At 33.0% G+C, this 20,466-nt stretch overlaps 2 protein-coding genes across 3 annotated transcripts; both read right to left on the bottom strand.

Moving 5' to 3' along the window:
• LOC18611875 (ras-related protein RABC1) lies at positions 291-6,229 on the bottom strand. Of its 2 annotated transcripts, XM_007048346.2 has the most exons (8): positions 6,123-6,229; positions 5,625-5,890; positions 4,600-4,668; positions 3,338-3,403; positions 2,552-2,673; positions 1,050-1,178; positions 680-834; positions 291-456 (listed from the first exon to the last, which is right to left on the bottom strand). In XM_007048346.2, the coding sequence occupies exons 2-7, from the start codon at positions 5,764-5,766 to the stop codon at positions 727-729; spliced, it is 636 nt and encodes a 211-aa protein (XP_007048408.2). In that variant the 5' UTR covers positions 5,767-5,890; positions 6,123-6,229; the 3' UTR covers positions 291-456; positions 680-726. The 2 variants fall into 2 exon arrangements, with proteins under 2 accessions (XP_007048408.2, XP_017971467.1); XM_018115978.1 differs by lacking the exon at positions 291-456 and having other exon boundaries at positions 463-834.
• LOC18611874 (protein CHROMATIN REMODELING 24) lies at positions 6,953-18,724 on the bottom strand. Its single transcript, XM_007048345.2, has 22 exons — positions 18,399-18,724; positions 18,145-18,264; positions 16,752-17,671; positions 16,551-16,681; positions 16,400-16,454; positions 15,938-16,066; positions 15,468-15,575; positions 15,319-15,374; positions 15,152-15,242; positions 14,302-14,436; positions 14,114-14,191; positions 13,126-13,335; positions 12,940-13,011; positions 11,115-11,195; positions 10,903-11,021; positions 9,645-9,756; positions 9,229-9,297; positions 9,034-9,128; positions 8,402-8,527; positions 8,189-8,254; positions 7,972-8,104; positions 6,953-7,331 (listed from the first exon to the last, which is right to left on the bottom strand). Exons 1-22 carry the CDS (start codon positions 18,514-18,516, stop codon positions 7,173-7,175), a joined length of 3,183 nt encoding a protein of 1,060 aa, XP_007048407.2. The 5' UTR covers positions 18,517-18,724; the 3' UTR covers positions 6,953-7,172.

The raw sequence follows: 20,466 nt of genomic DNA, 5'->3' as shown, positions 1-20,466 counted from the left end.
AAGTGCAACATTTGATCATTTAAGTTGGAATGGTTAAGGGGCAAGGTACATATACGGCTAAGAATTTTGACAAAAGCTATATCCAGCGTTCATCTTCTTAGAATAATTTTCTTTATATGGATTCTTTGATTAATGATTAAAATCGAGTGTGAAAAAGAATTTAACAATTTAAGATTAAATGCAAGAAATTAGATTTTTAAATATAAAGATTTTATTGTCCTTTCATTAAAATTTAGTTTAAAATTTAACACCGTTAATCTTAGAAAACATTTGTAAAGCACAAGGTTTCATTTGAAAAAAAAAAATCCTCAAGGTATATTGTCAGCAAAATGTCAGAACACAAGAATTCCATATAGAATTTACCGTATAATAAAATAGGATTATTTAACATACTGAAGGAGGTCGATTGACGATCATCGAAGAGCTGTTCTACTGAAGTACAAACTGCAGGGCTGCCTGTGATCAACCAAAATAACATAATCCATCACTGTAAATTGCATCACATATTGAATTCAAAAGTTCGAAGTTAACAATGACCAGATAAGGCAGACTTCTACCCAAGATGACCGGGAAAGTAAACAGGATTCTCAAACAATGCTATATTACATGGACGGTATGTTTCATATCAAAGAGATTACATGGACCGTAAATAATTGTGAGTCAGAACTGGGAGAACCACCTCACTCAGGTTAGAGATTCGGGAGTGTAAATTAAAGAATCATAATATCAGCAACAACTGCTTGTGGATGCATCTGGTTGAGGCGGCTTCTGTTTAAATATGTTCTTTTTGACACCTTTGGAGCCCTCAGCTAAAAGGCTAGGAGTATCTAGAATCTGCAAAAGAATGTCATCTCATTGTCAATGTAGGGCTCATGCCATCATTCCATTCCTTGAAGAATATAAAAGAGCAATCAACAGTCCAACAACCCTAAAATTTCAGCTTAAACTATCTTGATACAATTGCACTCTACAGCCCACATGCATGCTGCAATTTGTTTCGGGGCACCAAGACATAAATGTCAGAACAAAATAGTGGTTAATTTCAATACCTTCAAAACAAGCTCTTCAAAGCATTGTTGTACATTAATACGCGTTTTAGCGCTGCATTCAATGAAAAGGCAACCATATTCTCTAGCAAAGTTTATTCCCTCCTTCTTTGTCACAACCCTCTCACTTTCCTGAAAAGCATTTAATGATACAGATATAAAAAATAATCTCAGACAACAGATGGAAAATAATTGTGATATTGGGTGCAGAACAAAGGGTGGGAAAGAGAGAGAATAAATTAGAAAGAAAGGCAAAACAGAGAGTAAATAGTGGGGACAGAAAGAGAGAAACCAATCCCAATGGCTCAAATCTTAGGAGTTCATAATATCAAAAGATACATAAAACTGGAATATCACAAGCACTTATAAAGTGCACCATAAATGTTAATACAAATATGAAATACCAAATATAACCATGAATGCAGTGATAGTTCCCTAAATACTAAACATTACAATTGAAAACATAAAAATATACAAACTTAATGAAAGAAATCTCTAAATAAGCATGTTATTGTCCTGCATCAATAGGACTACAGTAACAATATCATTGGTTGGTTTCCTCAGATGAGCTATAAGGTGTCACCAACTCAACATTGATCTGTTATGTAACCATGTGGTTTGTATACACTCCAAACATGGAAGTATGCCAGAGCAAGAGGGAGGAGAAAAAAAGGGGGCATCTTCATCACACTGACTCCAACTCTTCATTTTTTAACATGCCCACACTGGACACATCAAAAACTTCAAATTGGATATGGACATAAAGCTATGTTGCTCCAAATATAAGAAAAAACTTACAATTATATCATATAACTATCTGATTGAACATAGTGCTTTTATGAAGTTCAGTTTTTACAATAACACTATGTTTAGTAGGAAAATGGAGGGAAGGGAAGAAGTTGAGGAAAGGAAAAAAAATTAGGAGAGGAAGAAAAGTTGTTTTTCCTTTCTTGAATATGGCATGAAAGATGGAAAATAGAGGGAAAGAAAGAGACTAGGGGTAAAATTGTAAATAAAATGATTAACTTAATTAGAAAGAGTCTATTCCTTCCAATTTGGAAGAATTAGATTTGGAGGGAAAGAAAAGGTGCAAATCCATCCATTCTCCTTCCCTACTCCTATTGCCTTGTACCGAACAAAGGAAGGAAAGGAAAGAAACACTATTTTCCTTCCGCTCCCTTTCTTTCCTTCCTCTTTCCTTCTTACCAACCATAGTGTAAATGTGAGTCTATTGATGAAGGATAACAGCACAGACAATTCACATTCCTCACCAAGACTCAAAATGTTAAAAAAATTACTTAATTTGCCGTTCCATTGGTGTTATAGACAAGAACAACAACTATGTATCAGAAGAGACAAAGATCAGTGTGGTGAGGGGAAAGAATGGCCAAGGAGAGAGCGAGAACCTAAAACAAATTACTAAAGTGAAAACACGTTTGGAACCCAGACTAAACATCATAATGCAGTGAGGAAACATAAGTATTCATAGATCTCTGCAAAGTTACCTTGTCAACTTTGTTTCCAACAAGCATCTTGATGCAGTCTTGATTTGTTGAGTAGAGTTCGATTTCCTTGGTCCAGACTTCAGAAAGATTTGTAAATGTGTCCCTCCGTGTTACATCATAAACTGTTGCATAGGAGGAAACGATATTGTGATTCTCCGAACAAGTTAAGAGCAGAAAATGATTACTATGTCATTAAAATGATCACTGAGCTAACCACAAAACAACATATACTACTGCACACTTACTGAGCTTAGACTTGAAATCTGATCTTAATCATGTGAAGATGTTAATCATCTAAATTCTACGCTGATTAGGAGGAAAAAACTTAAGAATGCAGGAACTTGTATAGATACAAAGAAGATGAAAACAATCAATCACTTAAACCAGGCCACGGCAACATGTAAACATGATAGCTAGCACAAAAACCCAAACAAGAGAAAAAGTACATTTTAAGTTGACATAAACACGACTTTATCTACTTAACAGTTTCATGGTTTCAAGTCAGTTCCTTCTCACTGTCTCCACTATATGCAGAGGAACACCAACAAAATATGTGCTTTTGTGTTTTTTAGGGGGGGAGAGAGAGAGTAAGAGAGAAGGCTAAAAATGAAAGAAAAATACATTAGAGGCAAAACAGTGCTTGTTTCACTTCCACATTTTTTTAACAAAAAGATATTCTGTACTGAGGAATCAAAGCAGGAATTTTCCCAAGAGACTAAAGAATAAAGGACACAGTATTTGTGAGAGGGGCATTGTTACACATGTAAAAAAAAGAAAAATAATTACCCAAAATGACCCCTTGTGCCCCTCTGTAGTAAGAACTTGTCAATGTTCTGAATCTTTCCTGCCCAGCTGCATAATCAACACATTTAACAAAGATAAGTTTCCCCTACATGGAGCAAGTCATAAGCAATAAAATTGAAAAATATGATCATGCAAAACTGATTTACATCACAAAGCGGATAACGAGATTAATAAGGATTCTTATAGCAATAAGCTCAAGCACTAAAGGCCAAATTGGGCAATCTAATTCTAACAAGCAGGTCTAGCCAAACTAGATGATGCAAAGACTGATATAACAATTACCATATAACTTGCTTCTAACACAAATATTTCCACTTAGCAGATGCTTGCATCTCAATTCAAAGATTCTGTAGGGAAAAAAAATGAGGAACAAACCACAATTGTTCCAAGGTAGAAAAATATGTTTCCATTAAAAGTGCAATTGGTTCAAAAATCCTCCAGGCCTTACAATGACATTTTTAATGCAAACACAGAGCTCAGCTCCATACATGCAATTGTCTGTCCCAGCCCACAGGTGCTTAAGATTCCATCATGAACAAGCCCGATATACCGGGTATACAGTGCCTTTTTGCTTCTTGGCCTTCTTTTTTAAAAAATTACAAAAGCATGTCAATTTAGGGTGTGAAAGAAAAATGAATGCCACCAATGGAAAAAGCCTACGTGATGGAATTTCAAAGAATAAAATTTAACATATTTCGTGTCTTCATAACATAAATCTTGATGTAACATACCAACTTCCCTAACTAAACTCAAACTCTCAGAGGCAACTAATCTCAGGTTAATATTTGATTTGATAAGTTGATTGTCAGAAAGCTAATAATGAAACCCTTGTGATTCTCTACTAGCACCTCCACTTGACATAATCCTTCCCTATTATTCTAAAACACCTTTGCACTCACCAAATACAGGTTAGCTGAGGGCTTGTGTTTTGAACAGTTAAAAAAAGGAAACCATTCCAGAGAAGCTCAACAAAAATTTGATAAGTTAATGAACTAACAGCGAAAGAAAGCAAGAAAAGTAGTACAACCAACAAGGTTGATGATGTCAATCTGACATGAAAATTTTCTACCAGGACTATATAAGAACAAGTGAAGTCTAAAAAAATAGATGAGAATATCAAGTTATATAGCACAAAAGTAGAGAATCCAGTAATCATCAAAAATCCACTAGGATCATATAGGAATATTTAAAATAAAATAACAAGAAAAGAAAAGAAATAACATATTAGCAAACTTTAGGTTTACCTGTATCCCAGATTGCAAGTTTCAGCTTCTTACCCCCAGCATTCACATATTTTACCTTAAAATCAACACCTACATAATGAAACAAGTAGAGTTGTAAATCAGGACACAAGATGGGTAAGCAGATTAATGATTTGTGTTCAGTTTGATGAACATTAGGTTTAACATGTTGTCGGTTACAGTAATTGCATGGTTTATGATCATAGAACAAGTTTTAAGACTCACCAGCACATACTTGGTTTCAGATAAAAGAAGATTCCACTTACTGTTCACTCATCACATTTTCTTTTCTTTTTTATAATACAAACAATCTCAAGAACAAAAATGAAAATGAAAATCTCCACTACATTGCTGATAAAACTATAAAACAAATAATGAGCTTCAGAATTTTGCGCAGAACATCCAACATTTGAGACCCAACAGGAACTAAAATTCAGTATCGGAAGCTCTAGTCTTAACCATTTTGATAATTTTGCATGATCAAAATAAGAAACATTTGGTTCTTTCTTTTACTTCTTGCTTTTTGCTTCTACCGAAAGCAAAAGCCAAAGAGTAAATTGCAAATCTGGAAACCAAAGGAAGCCATATATACATGAAGAATTTGAAAATCAAAATGCAATGTTGTTTAGGTGAACAAAATGCATGAACTTACTTTTGTATGGTAAACTTATGTTAAAAATGGATATTACATTGTATTATTTCACTTATTTTTAACCAATTATGATTATGCACTCTACACGAAAAAAAAAAAAAAACAAAATGCAAGTAACACAAGCAACCATCAATTCTCACATACTTGCAGTAAAATCAAACATTTTGCTCTGCAAAAAAAAAAGTTTATATTTTCCTCAAAAATAGTGTTTGTTAACCAACTTCTTGCTCTAAAAAGAAAAAATAAATAACAAAAGCAACAACCAAACAAGCCTACATATTTCGAGTTCCAGAGATCAAGACAATGCCATTACAAATCACAAGACATTAAAAAAAAGAACAGTTTGAATGAAATACAGTTAAAAAAGAATACTAACCAATAGTGGGAGAGAGTTCCTCAAAGGAATCAGAGGTGAAACTTAAAAGAAGACTACTTTTTCCAACTCCTGAATCTCCTATCATCAGCAACTTGAACAAGTAATCGAACTCCGTTTGATTCGACGACGTTGATGACTCCATTTTCAAATTAGTTTACTTATTACACTCTCTTCAAATTAAATTCTTTCAAATAACACCGATCTTTTCGATTGACTCTCCCAAATTCAGCTTTTGCTTTGTTTCACCTCATCCAACGAATCCAAACCTGAAAAATAACATGGCACCAAAATCATAAACAATTGATTTGGAAATTTCAAAGAGATGAAAGATTGAATCTAACAAGATTCATAATTTAGATCAGCCAAAAATTATTAATTAAAAAAAGGATTTGCATAGGTTAAGATCATAATTTGCCATATGAGTATATAAAATTCATTTTATAGATGTGAGAATAATATTTAAAGATGATGAGAAAGAGAGAGAAAGATTACAATTACCTATTAAAACATTTGAGACAAAATGGTTGAGAAATAGAGCGAGAGCCAGGAGAGAATTTGAAGGATCAAAAGAAAACAAAAGGAACAATAAAAAAAAAAAAAAAACTGTTTAAAAGCAAAAGGGCAAAACCATAATTACTAGAAAAAATTAGCGCGCGTGCGGGCTCTTTCCTTCACCTGAGAATAAAAATAAAAAATTGCACCGCCGGGTCGGGTCAGGCGCGAAATTGAATCCTTCCGATTTTGACATTTTGAGTTGTTTATGTGCTCGTTCGTTAATTTCTTTAAGTATAGTATTAAAAAAAATTCAATTAAATTTTAATTCTTTTATTGTATATCATCAAAATTTTATATTTTTATTTAAATTAAATAAAATTTTATAATTAATTTTTATTAATTAAAATGTCACTTAATATTTTATATTGTGTGATTTAATGTAATATGTTAATATGTCTTAATATATTGTTTTTCAAAAAAAAAAAATTTTCATAGATTATAACATAACATGTTTATATAACATGATAACATAATTATACAATACTTTCATCCATTCACGTCAAGATTATATAATATAAAAAATAACAAATAACATTTTAATTATTGAAATTTAATTGATTTAAAATAAAAATATAAAGATTAAATTAAACAGGATAAAAAAAGAAAAATTTATTTAAATTTTTTCAAAGATTATATCATTTCTTTAACTATAACATAATAATTGTGTTAACTTTGCAAGCAAACCAATTACACCATCGTACAACAAAAAAATGACAAGATATGCCTTGCATAAGAGAAAAGAGAGCTAAACTTGTAAGTAAATTGGTACAATGCAAGCAAAATGGAGGCATATGATACTTTGCATTAAGGCATATAAATTATCGGTTTGTAATTTTGATATCGTTGATTTCTTGTGTACAAAAAGAAGGGCATTGTTTATAAGAGCTAAAGTCTACCCACAAAGACATCCATTTAACTATTTCCACCACCATCAGGTCGGACTAGATTCGGACTTGGCAAAAAATTCAGATAGCCAAGCATTTCCCTGACCTCCTATACATTCAACACTCTTTGGAGTTCTCCAGTTATGTCATCTACACCTACTTCATCTTTAGCTTCTTTTGCCATCTTCACCTTGTGGAGCTCTTCGTTCAGCTCAGCAATCTGCTTCTCTATCTTTGCTCCCTTATCAGGCAACCTTGAAACAGTAACCTGTCGACAAATTTGGAACATTAAAACTAGAGCTAGGCCTTCAGAGATTGATATAAAAGCAGAGGTTATGCAAAATCAAAATACTTTCGACCCGAGGTATCTTCAGATATTGATATAAAACTAAAGGGTAATGAAAAACAAATATGATTTCATTGCTTGCCTACTTCTAAGACTTGAACTGTGATTATTGACACAAGTTTGCAGGCTTGAACTGTGATTCATGTTGACTAGCTTGAACTTTTCCCTAAATCACACAATTAGATTAACCTAAACACCAATGTCCGAATTAGCTGTAAATGGCACTGCTTTGAGCTGAATATCTATTATTGCTCACACAAAAACAACAAAACCTAAGAAAATATTACATGAATTGATAGATAAATCAATTGGAGTAGGATCCAAATATAATTTTACAAACAAACCCAACCAGAAAATCAGAGAAAAACTTCCGAGAAAGAGAACCCAGCCATCGTAAAACTTTAATTTGATTTGCATTATTTAACCCTGAAATGTGGCATCAACTGAACTGCCTAACTGCTTGCTGCTGGCAAATACCAGTAATAATTCAAGAAAGCAATGCCCACAAGATTGTTATGCACAACATTATAACTCAATGAAGAAATTTGATTCAAAATCATACCTTATTAGAAAATATTTGAGACAACCGATTAATTCTCTCTTTAATTTCACTCTCAGTTAATTTAGCTGCACTCTCGGGGGAAGAGATTTTCCTATTCAGTCTGATATCCTTTGGCTTGAAAGCATATTCAGCCCTGTCAAACATGTGAGCAATTACTACAACATTCCAGACAGGTGCAGATTATATCCCGAATATAAATGATGATCATTAGAAGTACCCATCAATATTACGCTCAACTGAAGAGCTTGAAGATGAATGTCCCACAGTTGTAGTTCCTTTTCTCCTGATTCCACAATTAAGATAAAGTTCAGTTCATGTTTGAAATGGTTATAATTTTAATGGACAACAGTATCATTCTATAACCCATGAAGCTAGGTACATCAATTGAATCAGAAGGCAGTAGAGAGCCAAAAAGAGGCAGAGTTTTTACCATATGTCTTCATCTTCTTGTACAACTTGTACAGGTGCTGTTTTAGAGAAAAGTAAACTGTGATGACTAACTCCTGCTATTCCCAGAGTTTCTAGAAATTTTATGTGGGTTTCCAATGACTCATCCCTATAAGAACAATAACAAAAATCAAAATATAGAGAAAGAAGAATGCATAATAGATGAATGTAATATAAACAGACTGTAAAGTCAAAAATTGCAATGTGCATCTACAAACAAGCAAGTGCTATGTTGCTCTACACCATTGCATAAAATTGCTAATATTTTATATATATAAAAAAGCAAAGAAATAACTCGAATAAAAATTACAAGATTGAGTTGGTCCCAACAGGAGAATGAACACTTCATCACAGGACTCTATATTCAAGAAAAGTAGAAAACTATAGAATGTTCATGTAGAAGGTAGTTCTTAATTAACACTACAACAGAAAGAGTCAAATTTCATCATACTTTTGGCTTCATTACCCTTATAATTTGTGTTACTTCACTGCCACCAAACCAAGATATGAATAGCACAGTTTTGCCATTGTAAAAAAAAAAAAAAAGACTTTCAGCAAATAAAGAATGTAATATTTAACATCAAATCACACTGTTAGATAGAATTAGTTCAGTACATTTTATGTTGGCGATCATGCTCTTCATGTAATTGCTTTTGGGTGAGCGAAATGTCAAACCCCTGTTTAGGAAGACTGAAAAGTTCCCGAAGATCCTGAAAGCAATATTCAAACAGAAGTACAAGTATATAACACATCGATAAAGTACTACATGCTTTAAATTCCACCAGACAACAAGTTGTTATTAAAGCATACCTGCTGGCTAAAGTAACGAATCTGTTCTTTGTGCTCGGTTGCAGTCTTAAACAATCCCCCCTTATATATCTAAATCACAAATTTTTGCCAAAAAAGTAAATTTGTGCAAATAGTCAGACTTTTAGCTAACACACCACCAAGATAAAACTAAGAGAGAACTGCAGCTACATGGCCAGAAGCATGCCAAATCCTACATGTAAACTAGAATCCAAAGTGTCAATATATTGTCTGAAAATAGTTATTGTTTTGTCAGATAAATTGAACATTGATTTCTTGATGCATAGTTACAATAATAACAGCAATATGGGCCACTAACCAATAACCACCTGGGAGTCCCAGCAACTTAACATAAAGGTAATGTGAAATATAATCTACATGGCAGTAAATAACAAGGAAAATGCAAGGTTCTCTTCAACCTGTTTTCTGTATATCTTTTCTTCAACAGTTCCACAGGTCATCAACCTGTACACAAGAACATCCTTCTTTTGCCCAATTCGATATGCACGATCAACACTTTGGTTATCCGTGCTGCAAAAGTATGAAATATTTTATTAACCCTGAAACATGACAGTGACCTTCCCACAGAAGCAGAAATTGTTTAGGTGAAGAAGATACACTTTTCGGATGCACAGCAGCATGGTTTGTTCATAACAATAAAACTAGAACAAATAACATACAACTGGAGAAATATGGGAAAAGAAAAAACAATTTATTAAAATCAGATAAAGAACTTTGCATCATTTCGTCAATTGTTCTTAACATGCCCACTCTTCTCACCTCCACCAACCCTATGTATTCCCTAGGACACATTTTACAGGCATTTCTTCTTTTATTACAGAATACAAAAAAAATTAAATTATTTAGCAAAAATATATTGTCTCCCCTCCACACATTGAGGGTGTTGAATGTAGTATTTCTTACAGCACCTTTAAATACAGATCAAACTTTCAGCGGGCAAAGTTTAGACAAAGTATTGATTTTGTAGCTCTTTCATCCCCCTTCATGACAAATTCTGAGAAAATAATGTTACTTCACATGAACACATGCCACATGCATGGAAAGAATCAAAATGAACCAAATAATTGGTGCAACTCCATTCTGTTACTTGAATATCAAGCTTATTTCTTTAACAAACTTTAACCATAGGCCTAAAAGAAGCCCCAAGTAAGTAGATTGTTAAATTTTCTCCACATACCCAACTTGGGCAATCCAACTTCGAAATAAACAAAGGTTGGGTTGGGAAGGTTCTACAAAGAAAATGAGCCCCTTCCCTCCTTTTTGTTTCAACATGGCAGTTGTTTCCTCAGTGCCGTGCTGAAATAAAATCACACTACAACATTTTAGTACTCCTTTTGTTTTCATCTTAGCTTCTTCCTTTATCAACACAGTCTAGCACATGGCATATACTTCACATATTATGGAATTACAAAAATAGATAATCAGAAGAATTAAACAGGACAGAATCAAACCTAATTGGCACAAGACTCGAGGTTGCAAAGATGCCATAAGAATGTAAAGATATATATTCAATTGGAAATAGAGAAAAATATCCCCCACATTATCTTGGTGATTAGACATACCTCACAACTCTACCAAATTCTTCATTTCTAAAATTAAATAGCATATAATCAAATAATACTAGAAAAAAATAAATTGAAGAGCTTAAGAAAAAACCTTGGGTTCCATGCAGGATCAACCACAATGACACGATCAGCTTTTGTAAGTGTGAGGCCTAGACCACCAACTTGAGATGTCAGAAGAAATATAGGAGCCCCAGTGCCTTCTTGAAAATCCTGAAATTGAAAGAGAAGTGAATATCATGTGACACAAACGTATGGGCATTAAGAGAGAATTTATCATCAGCCTAATTTCTGCAAAGCACTTACATTAACAATCTTCACTCTATCACTTGCTTTTGTGGTACCATCAATACGTAAAAATTTATAGCCGTTCAATGCTAGAGATTCCTGTGAATGGTCAAAGCTAATCACATATTGCCCCCAGACATAAAAGTCTAACGTATGATAAATTCCAAATCAAGAAGAAAAAACATTTTAAAGAGATCTTCAGCTTACATCTCAGGTCTACTATTTTAAGCATTTAAAACCAAGTCAAAGCCAACTGTAATGATGTATAATAAATTTCCCCAATTCAAGTTCCATTAACAATTATGTTGTGAAACTGATTGATTCCACTTGACATATTTAAAATATATTATTATAATATAGAATGCTATTATTATTGCCAACAAGTTAAGAACATTATTTCAACATAACAGAAAGTATGTCAAGGAGACAAAGAAGTAAATCTTTAACATATAAAGGGAAGAAGAGAAGACAAAAGAGGGGGAAAAAAGAGACATTTATGTTTTCTTAACTAAGCATGACAAGAAATTTGAAAACCTTTAACTTTATAGTTTCATATGCCGAAAAGGTCATTCTTATTGAAGATAAAAATATCCATGTCAGTGAATTTCCATACGCTGAATAACAATGTACAACAAAATCCTGCATAATATAATAAAGAAATTTCTTTCACACCTCAACTCTTCAATCATGCATATAGGAGCACCAATTAAGGAGATGATTTTAAAATGGGACAGAGATTCCACTCTAGAGAATTTCTCAGAAAATAGACAAAATTCTAAATTGCAACCACAGATGGAGTAGTTATCTAACAGAACCCATCACCTTATTTTGTCTGTGAAATTTGATGGACATAATGTTTTAATTCTCTTCAATACCTTCAAGAGTTACTTTATTACCAAATTCTCTTCTTGAGATTCCACTCAAGAGTTACTTTATTATGTTTTGAGTAAAATGACAGTTTCAAAGTGATCTATAGATCAAAAGATGTACAAAACATGCCAGACAGATATTGGCTATATCATATCTGTAGCTCCCCTAAATATTTCATAGAAGGACCAATGATAACAATAATGTAATGGTTCCAGATAATTACTTAGCCTAAATGCAAAAGAGTCCCAACCATATCTTTCATAAGCTTCAGACGCAATGCTTAACACTGGTTTTGACTACGGTTTTCAGCTAAGTACAAATATCTCGGAAATCAAGAAAACACGCTCCATATTTTCTAACTTATTACCTCCCACTGTTAAGAAACTTCATTTTCTTCTCTTCAGATAAAATGAGTATGAAATAGAAATCACTCTGCTCTAAAAGGTTGTGTTTTATCATGGAAAAAAAATTTATATGGTACAATTGCCTCACAATGACAACTAAATTGGCAAATGTATTGGAGCAACTTCAGCAGTCCAAGCAATAATTCTGCCAATGCTATCTCATAGAATACTTCAACAAGACATAAAAACATCAAGTAATAAACCCAACAGAAAATGAAAGAAAAAGAAGGGGAAAGGAGCTACACTTTGTGAAAGATGGAGGGTAGAGGATAAAACAAAAGAATAGGGGAGGGGGCTGGAATGGCATGTGTTGACCTCTATTCTCAACAATAAATTTGCATGCAACCACAACAGTAAATTTGTTTTCCTTTAGCTGCAGTTAATGTAAATTTTTAGGGGTCAAATTCTAGAAATAGCCTAAAGGTTCTTCCCTTGAAATAAAAACCTAGTCCACAAAATTCCTACCAATTTTCTCATACTAGGAACAAAACTATGAGAAGCTTTGACAGGTTGACAACATGATGCCCCAAAAGGAACATGTGCTAGAAAGTCAAGGTCTTGAAAAAAACCTGAATAAGATTGAGCATTTTACGGGTTTGAGAAAATATAAGAACATGGTGGCCCCTTGGAATTAAAGTATCCTGCAAAATAGCATAAAATGTATTAGACTTGTAAACAAGATTATTACCTCATGGCATCAATCTATATACAAGTAGTTTAAACCAAAAAATATCTATATGTAACTGGAGCCTAACCAAAAGTGAGAGTAAAAAAGATATTTTGCATGAGAGATTGTCATGATTATCTTGAAAGTCATCTGTTTCAGCAACATCAGCAACATGCATTGCCAACTTTTCTGCCATGCCAGCATCTTCCGAATTCAGCATTGAATCCATCCCTTCCAGTACATCCTCAGCAGCTCTCTTTGTCAAGAGAAGTGGGTGATCACATATTTTTTTCAGAATCTGCTTCAAACAATTGGCAATTTTTCTTATTACCTCATACAAAGACTAAAAGGGAATAACATTACAACTGCACAAGCAACCACACAAACTGTTTCAGCTAGGCGACATAAAAATAATAACTAATGGAACAATAATGCATCATAAATAATTCGAATATGATTAGAAAAGTCTGGAAAGTGCAGATAGACCAAAAAGACAAGTAACTTTAGAAGTGAAACTTTCTCTTGTCAGAATCTGAGAAATAATAAATTCTTACTGAACATGTACATAGCCTAAAAAAATATTCCATTTCAACATAAATATTCTAGGCAAGCAACTGCAATGGAAGGTGAATCCTCCAGTTCAAAGCATTGTAGAAGAACCATTTCTCTTCAAAAGGAGATACTAAATTTCCTTGCACCTCTCAAACAGATTGAGAAGAGAAAAACAATTCTTTTGAGTTCTCATAAACAAACATTAAATATGTTCTCATAACTGAAATTTCAGCACAGCAAGGAATAACTATTGTAAAGGTGGTATTATCCTTGGACATTTAATCAGACTTGAAGCATACAACTCTAAAGGTGAATGACAACCAAAATCCCCGAAAACTATTCCTTGTAAAAAAAAGCTCCAAAATCTTAAAAGCATAGTTTCTACATTTGATAGACACATTTACCCAGAAAACAGATGCATGCACACGCACACCAGTATGTAATGAAACAACCTAGAACACAAAAAATTAAAAAGAAGCTGGAAGAACAACAGGAGAAGGCAAAAATTAAACAGAACACGGTACCGTCAATGCAGCTAGAGGTGAGCCATCAAAAGCCGAGAGAACTATCTCACTCCTCAAAAAGGCTTCATACAGTCGTCGCTAAAGAGAAGACAGGAATAACAATGAGATGATCAGAAAAACTAGCAAATCCACAACCAGGAGTAACATTCAGAAAAAATTTATAAAAAACAAGTTTAATGAATTTGCACCTGGCAACCAGTCAACTTTAACCACACAATGATCTCATTTTTCTTAGAAAGCTTGGCAGTTGTGGCATCATCTTCACAGAATACCTCTTTCTTTAACCGGCGTAAAAAGTAAGGTTGAATACGTTCTCTTAGCTCCTATGTAGAGAGGAAAAACAGGGCAAAAAAATCTTGCATTTCAAGAACTTCTCAATGGCCATCACTGGAGAAAAAACAAGAACAAGCAACGGGGCATGCATAATGGATCCAAAATAAAGGACACTTTAAGAATGAAAGTTAAGATGGAAGTGAAACACAGGTAATTAAACATTAAAAAACAAAGTAAATTATGCTCCATGAATTGCAATTATATCACTAATTAATTTGACCTGAACCATGATCCATTACCTTGCAACATCAGCAAAAACTTCAGCATTTATATTCTATCAGATTTTACCAGGATCTTACACAGTAAACTTGACCGTATACATTGTTTCACAAAGTAAGTCCTGTGAGAATGAAGGCAGCAAAGATTGACATGAACTAAAGCAAATTAAGCAAGTAACAATTTAGGTAGCAATTGGTTTTGCAACACTGCATTTTCACAGAAAAGCAATTTGACTTTAAATCAACTTCTTACAAAGCAAATCCTGTGAGACTGGAGGCAGCAAAGATTGATGCGTACTCAAGCAAATTGAGCAAGTGAGTAATACATGGACGGTCAGGAATCTAAAGATTGATAAAACAATTTCTGCAACATTGCATCTTTACAGAAAAGTAAGTTGAATTTAACATCAGAATAACAACAGAAAGATGACCAAGATTTTGAGCCATTAAGCACATTCTAATCAGGCAATGAAAATTAAAACAATACCTTTGCAACCGTTGAGCCAACACGCTTCTCCCTCTCTGAGGCATTTTTGTCATTTCCACGTAAAATAGCATGTTCATATCTTTCCTTAAACCTGAGAGAATAACAAACTTAAGTTAGAAGAAGAAGAAACATAATAAACTCAAGTAAAGCATGAAGAAAATAATTACCATTTATTATCACCAAGTAGCTCAGGGCAACAGAAGTTGAACAAGGCCCATAGTTCCTAATACAAAGCAATAAAGAGCAAAAACAGAGTGGAATATCATAAGATTGTTCTGAATAGAAAAAAAATGAAGATTAATGCCAAAAATAGTACCTTAAGATTGTTCTGAATTGGTGTGCCACTTATGACTATCCGATGACCACTTGGTATATCAAGCAAACTTTTTGCCCTTTGTGTGCTAGGATTTTTTATGAGATGCCCCTGGAGTGGTAATGCAGTATGCAAGTCATCTAAAGGAACATTATGCACTTAAAAAAAGACAACTGAACATTCAGAAGGAAATAAGATATTAAGCAAATGCAAACTGTAAAAGAGACAAGTTGTGTGAGTTGGCATGTACACATTTTCTACCAATCAAGATAATGAGTATGCAAGAGACAAAAAAATAAAACATCTTAAATACGTTCATTGGATTTATCCTATTTTGCAAATTCAACAGCTTTTGAATATGAACCCCACAACAAAAGAATCTCTGCCCGTCACAAAAGTCAGAAATTCCATAAATTTTATTAGGTAACCAAAGCCTAAAAATTCTGAATTACAAATGGCATTGCAATATCTACCTCATCGAGAATCATGTAGTCCCATATGATACCATCCTCATCATCATCATCATTGCAGTAACTTTCTCCTTTTAAAGATTTACAGTTGTTCCTTACAATATCATATGTTGTTAAAAGAACACCTTGGTCCTATAAGAAACAAGAAAAACCAATGAAACACTAATATAGTGCACAATAACAAGCTAAAAAAAGGAATTGCAGTCATTTTGGTATGAAAGCATACATGCAAAGTAAACAGTAACACCATAAATGAAGAAACAATCTCAAACATTCAAAAACTTCCAATCAAATAAACTTTCAAATTGACCAAAGTTGATCCAGATCAAAAAACTTGCAAAAATCTAGCTTCATTAGAATTCAAATTGATCTTGAAGCTACACTTATGCTCTCTAGTTTACATGCAGAATATGATGTACTTCTATATACGGTATCATGTTTGGGTTCTAAATAGGCAGCTCTGACCTGAAGTATATATTGGAGCTCATATTGCCGAGTTTTAGCAGAAGTTGCAAAGTACCTACACAAAAGCACAAATAAATGATTAGTCAAACTAATTGGATATGAATTTTAACATCCAAGAATACAATGAAATTTTAAAGTCAAAAAGCCTCACTCTCTAGTCTTCTGAGAAAGGCCCACAACAGATAGTTCTTTGATCCAATGAGAGAGCAACGTCTTGGGGGCAACTATTAAAGCTCTTTTAGTCAACTTTGAATGAAATAAACCTGCTAGAAAGCCACAAATCTACCAAAATAACAAATTAAGAATAATACTTAAATGACAATATCTAAAAAAAAATTATACATTTTCTTACCTGCATTGTTTTACCCAGGCCCATATCATCCCCTAAGATTCCACCCTTACCCTGGCAATGCAAAGACCAAAGCCATTTCAAGCCCTCGCGCTGGTGCGGGTACAACATTTTCGCAATCTTAGTCGGCAGCTTATAGGTTGATTTTGGGCCGCTCAAAATAAACGGCTGGTCAACCTCTGATAAGGTGTCATCTTCCAGCTCATCAACTTCCTCAGATTGATCATCATGATCCTCTTCTTCTTCATATTTAGATGCAAAAGATCTACCCAAAGACTGCAACCGCTCATACACATTTTTGTGCTCACTCTTCTTTAGCCTTCGAAAATTTTTTTTAGGTTCACGTACCCTAGTAACAAGAGTGCCATCCCCAAAGTCACCCTGCAATTCACTCTTTTCTTTTTCCTCCTCAACATTTGACTCAAAAGACTGTCTTGCAGACACCAATTTCTCATCAACCCTGTTTGATTCCTTCTTCATCAACCCTACATTATGAGTATCCTTGGTCTTATGTACCTTCTCAAAAAAATCAACCTCATCTTCACACAAATCAACCACACCCTGAACACCACCTCCAACATTCTTAGTCACAATCACACCTGATGAGGAATCAGATGGATCAGGCGAACCAGAAAATGAAGACTCAGCACTAGCATATTCTGGAATTTTTTTTGGGGGCGCTGCCTTTTTCTCTATAGACAAAAGCTCAAGCTTGGAGCTCAAGTCATTTAAGATATCCCTAATTTGACTTCCACCCTCACTCACGTGCCTTGTTGGTAAAGGTGAATCAAAATCACAAATTTCAGAAAAATTAGGTTCATTAAGAATTGATGTTTTCCCAGCATCCCCATCATCTCGAGATGAGATTTTACACAATCGACGCCTACCCTCAATTTTTACCTTTGCAGGCTTTGGTTCTTCTTCTGAAATCAATTCATTCAAAAAACCAAACATCTATCTTTCAGAAAAAAAAAAAAAGTACAAGGAAATCTTAACCAGCAAGAGAAAAAGGGCAGGAAAAAAAAGACACGTAAAACATATCAGGCTATTATTATCTTTAAGAAACGAAAATAAATGCCCATCAAACAAAAAGCAGATAAAAAGCATGTAAACAGAAAAATATTTCATGTCCTAGAAAAGAAAATGAAAACCGCACCTAATAATGTAGCTCAATTTAATTGCATATATCCATACTCAATGTGCCAAGCTCCAACCCCCTTTCCCAAATTTCTACTTGATCAAAATCAAAAACCATTTTACAAATGAGGAGAAAAAAAGCATGTAAACAAAAAGTATATAATTTTTAGTAAAGAAACTCAAAACCCGACAAATAAAAAGAGAGGGGAAAAAAAAAACATGTAAACATTTAAAAGGAAAACAGAACAAGTTTAGATACCAATAGGAGAATCAAAATCAGTGATTCCAGAGAAGTGAGGAATAGAATCATCTTTATGGGTTTGTTTGCAAAGACGACGTCGTACTTGGAATGTCTCCTCCTCAGACTCTTCTTCTTCTTCTGCAGAAGCAATAACAATCAAATCAATAATCAAGGCATAGCCCGAGAGAGAGAGAGAGAGAACCCATTTAGGAACCAAACCCAAATTGTTACTTTATAAACAAAAAAAAAAAAGAAAAGAGGGAGTAGAGTACTCGAGGATGAGGGTTTAGGGATGGGTTTGGGAGGAGCAGAGAAATCTTGCAGGAAACGATAGTGGCTGTCGTTTAAGCTTAGAGGCTTTCGAACACTGCTCTTCTCTTTGTCCGCCATTTCCTTCAGTTTCTTTGAAAGATGAAAATGTCTCACGAATTGTTTAGTTGGGTGTGGATTTTATACAAAAGAAAAATCAAAGACAGTGAAGTATGTGGGGCAAAATTGAAGATAGTAAATAATTAAAGGGGGCTCTTCCAATAGGTTAAGTGCACTGCCTTTTCCCGCTTTTGTGTTAAATATTTGAATTTTGATTCATCGCCATCGGAGAATGTCAAGTGATAATTCCAGTACAAGTACTCCCCTTAAGACTTGGGCCTTAAGTTGCCGTTTTATTTTCTTCCTCATTGACTACTGCCAGCAATATTTAAAGCACCGTGTAAGTATTTTAATTGAATGTAATTACTGTATCATGTTTGATGTGTTACTTTTACAATGTAATGATATTGTAATATAATGACATTCCAAGACCAATAGGGAATATGATTCCCTCTTGGGTTGGGGGGAAAGTGACTTCCCATGGACAAGAGAAAGTTACGAAAATTGGTTAGGTAAATATATCTTTTTAAGTTAAATATTTAGAAATTTTATATATTTTAATATTAACATATTATGTTATTTTTATTATTTATTATTTGAAGAATAACATCAAAAAGTTAAAATTTTACATTAAAAAACTATAAATTTATTCAATTTTATATTTTTATACATATGGATAATTTTATAAATTTACAGTAAAATACTTTCAAAACAAATTTTACAATGTAAATCTCTCAACAATCACATTCTTTGTAATCATCATTTTTTCATGTTATATCAAATACTACAAAGCTATGTTCTTAGTAATTACATTCCCAACAATCATATATTCAGTAGTCATATTTTCAACAATCACACTCCTAACAACATACCAAACGCAACCTAAAAGGGAAATCTTGACTCAAACAACCAAATTACAAAAATGTTTTTAATTTAATATTTGATGTTATGATTTATTTTATATTTTAAATATTTTTGATAATTAAATTGGTAGCTCTTAAGTCGTGATATTAAAAACTCATGAATTAACTTTATTTAATAATATAGATTTTAAATTTTAATTTATGTCAATGAGATCTTATCTCAATGACAACAAGAAAGTTCTAAAACTTTTAAAGCTCAAATTCAAGCGTTAGTATGTGTAAATGTAATCTAATGTTAAGTTAATTTTATTTGGTTTGTTTTTAAATTTCTTCTATAGATATACTACTTGATATATAGTGAAATTATTTGATCATGAATGTAATATCTTCATGTAATATATAAATTCATAAGAAAATTCAATCTATTATTTTTTTTTTTCGAAGATGTAATTTTTTCATTTTATTTATTTTAAAAAATTAATGACAGAAATTAATAATTATCTTTAATGCAATCAACAATTGCCATGTGTTCTTAATAAATAGGGTAAAATATTTAGAATTTTTTAAATTTTAGTTATAATTTTACACGGGTCCATTAGTTTTCAAAATTGACAATTCCCCCCAAAAAAAAATTTTCTCTTGACATATAGATCCAACCGTTAGTATTTTCGTTAGTTTGATGATATAACAATATTAAAAAGATAAATTTACCCTTTATTAATTTTAAAAATTACTATTATATAAATTATATTTTTTAATTTTAATATTTTTTTGCAAACAAAAATTCAAGCCCTAAGGATCACTGCACATGTCGTGGGGAGGTCGGCCGACGAATGAAATTGCACCGACTGGCCACATTGTTTGAAAGAAAACAAATAGAAAAAAGAAAGGGTATTTTAGTTCTTTTATATTTTCTGTTAACGGTATTTGCACTTTTGAGTTTCATTATCTATTTTGAAAATTAATAGATCCGTATGGAATTTTGATTAAAACTTAAAGGTTTAGGTATTTTACCTTAATAAAATATATATTGGAATCCCTTCATCCTATTAAGGTAATTATTAACTATTTATCATTATTTTTTTAAACTTGATAAAATTGAAAATCT

The sequence above is a fragment of the Theobroma cacao genome, chromosome 1 (assembly GCF_000208745.1).
Source record: "Theobroma cacao cultivar B97-61/B2 chromosome 1, Criollo_cocoa_genome_V2, whole genome shotgun sequence".
In the NCBI taxonomy this organism is placed as follows: Eukaryota; Viridiplantae; Streptophyta; class Magnoliopsida; order Malvales; family Malvaceae; genus Theobroma; species Theobroma cacao.
Note: the sequence above shows the minus strand (reverse complement) of the source record. Positions and strands in the feature narration are given on the sequence as shown.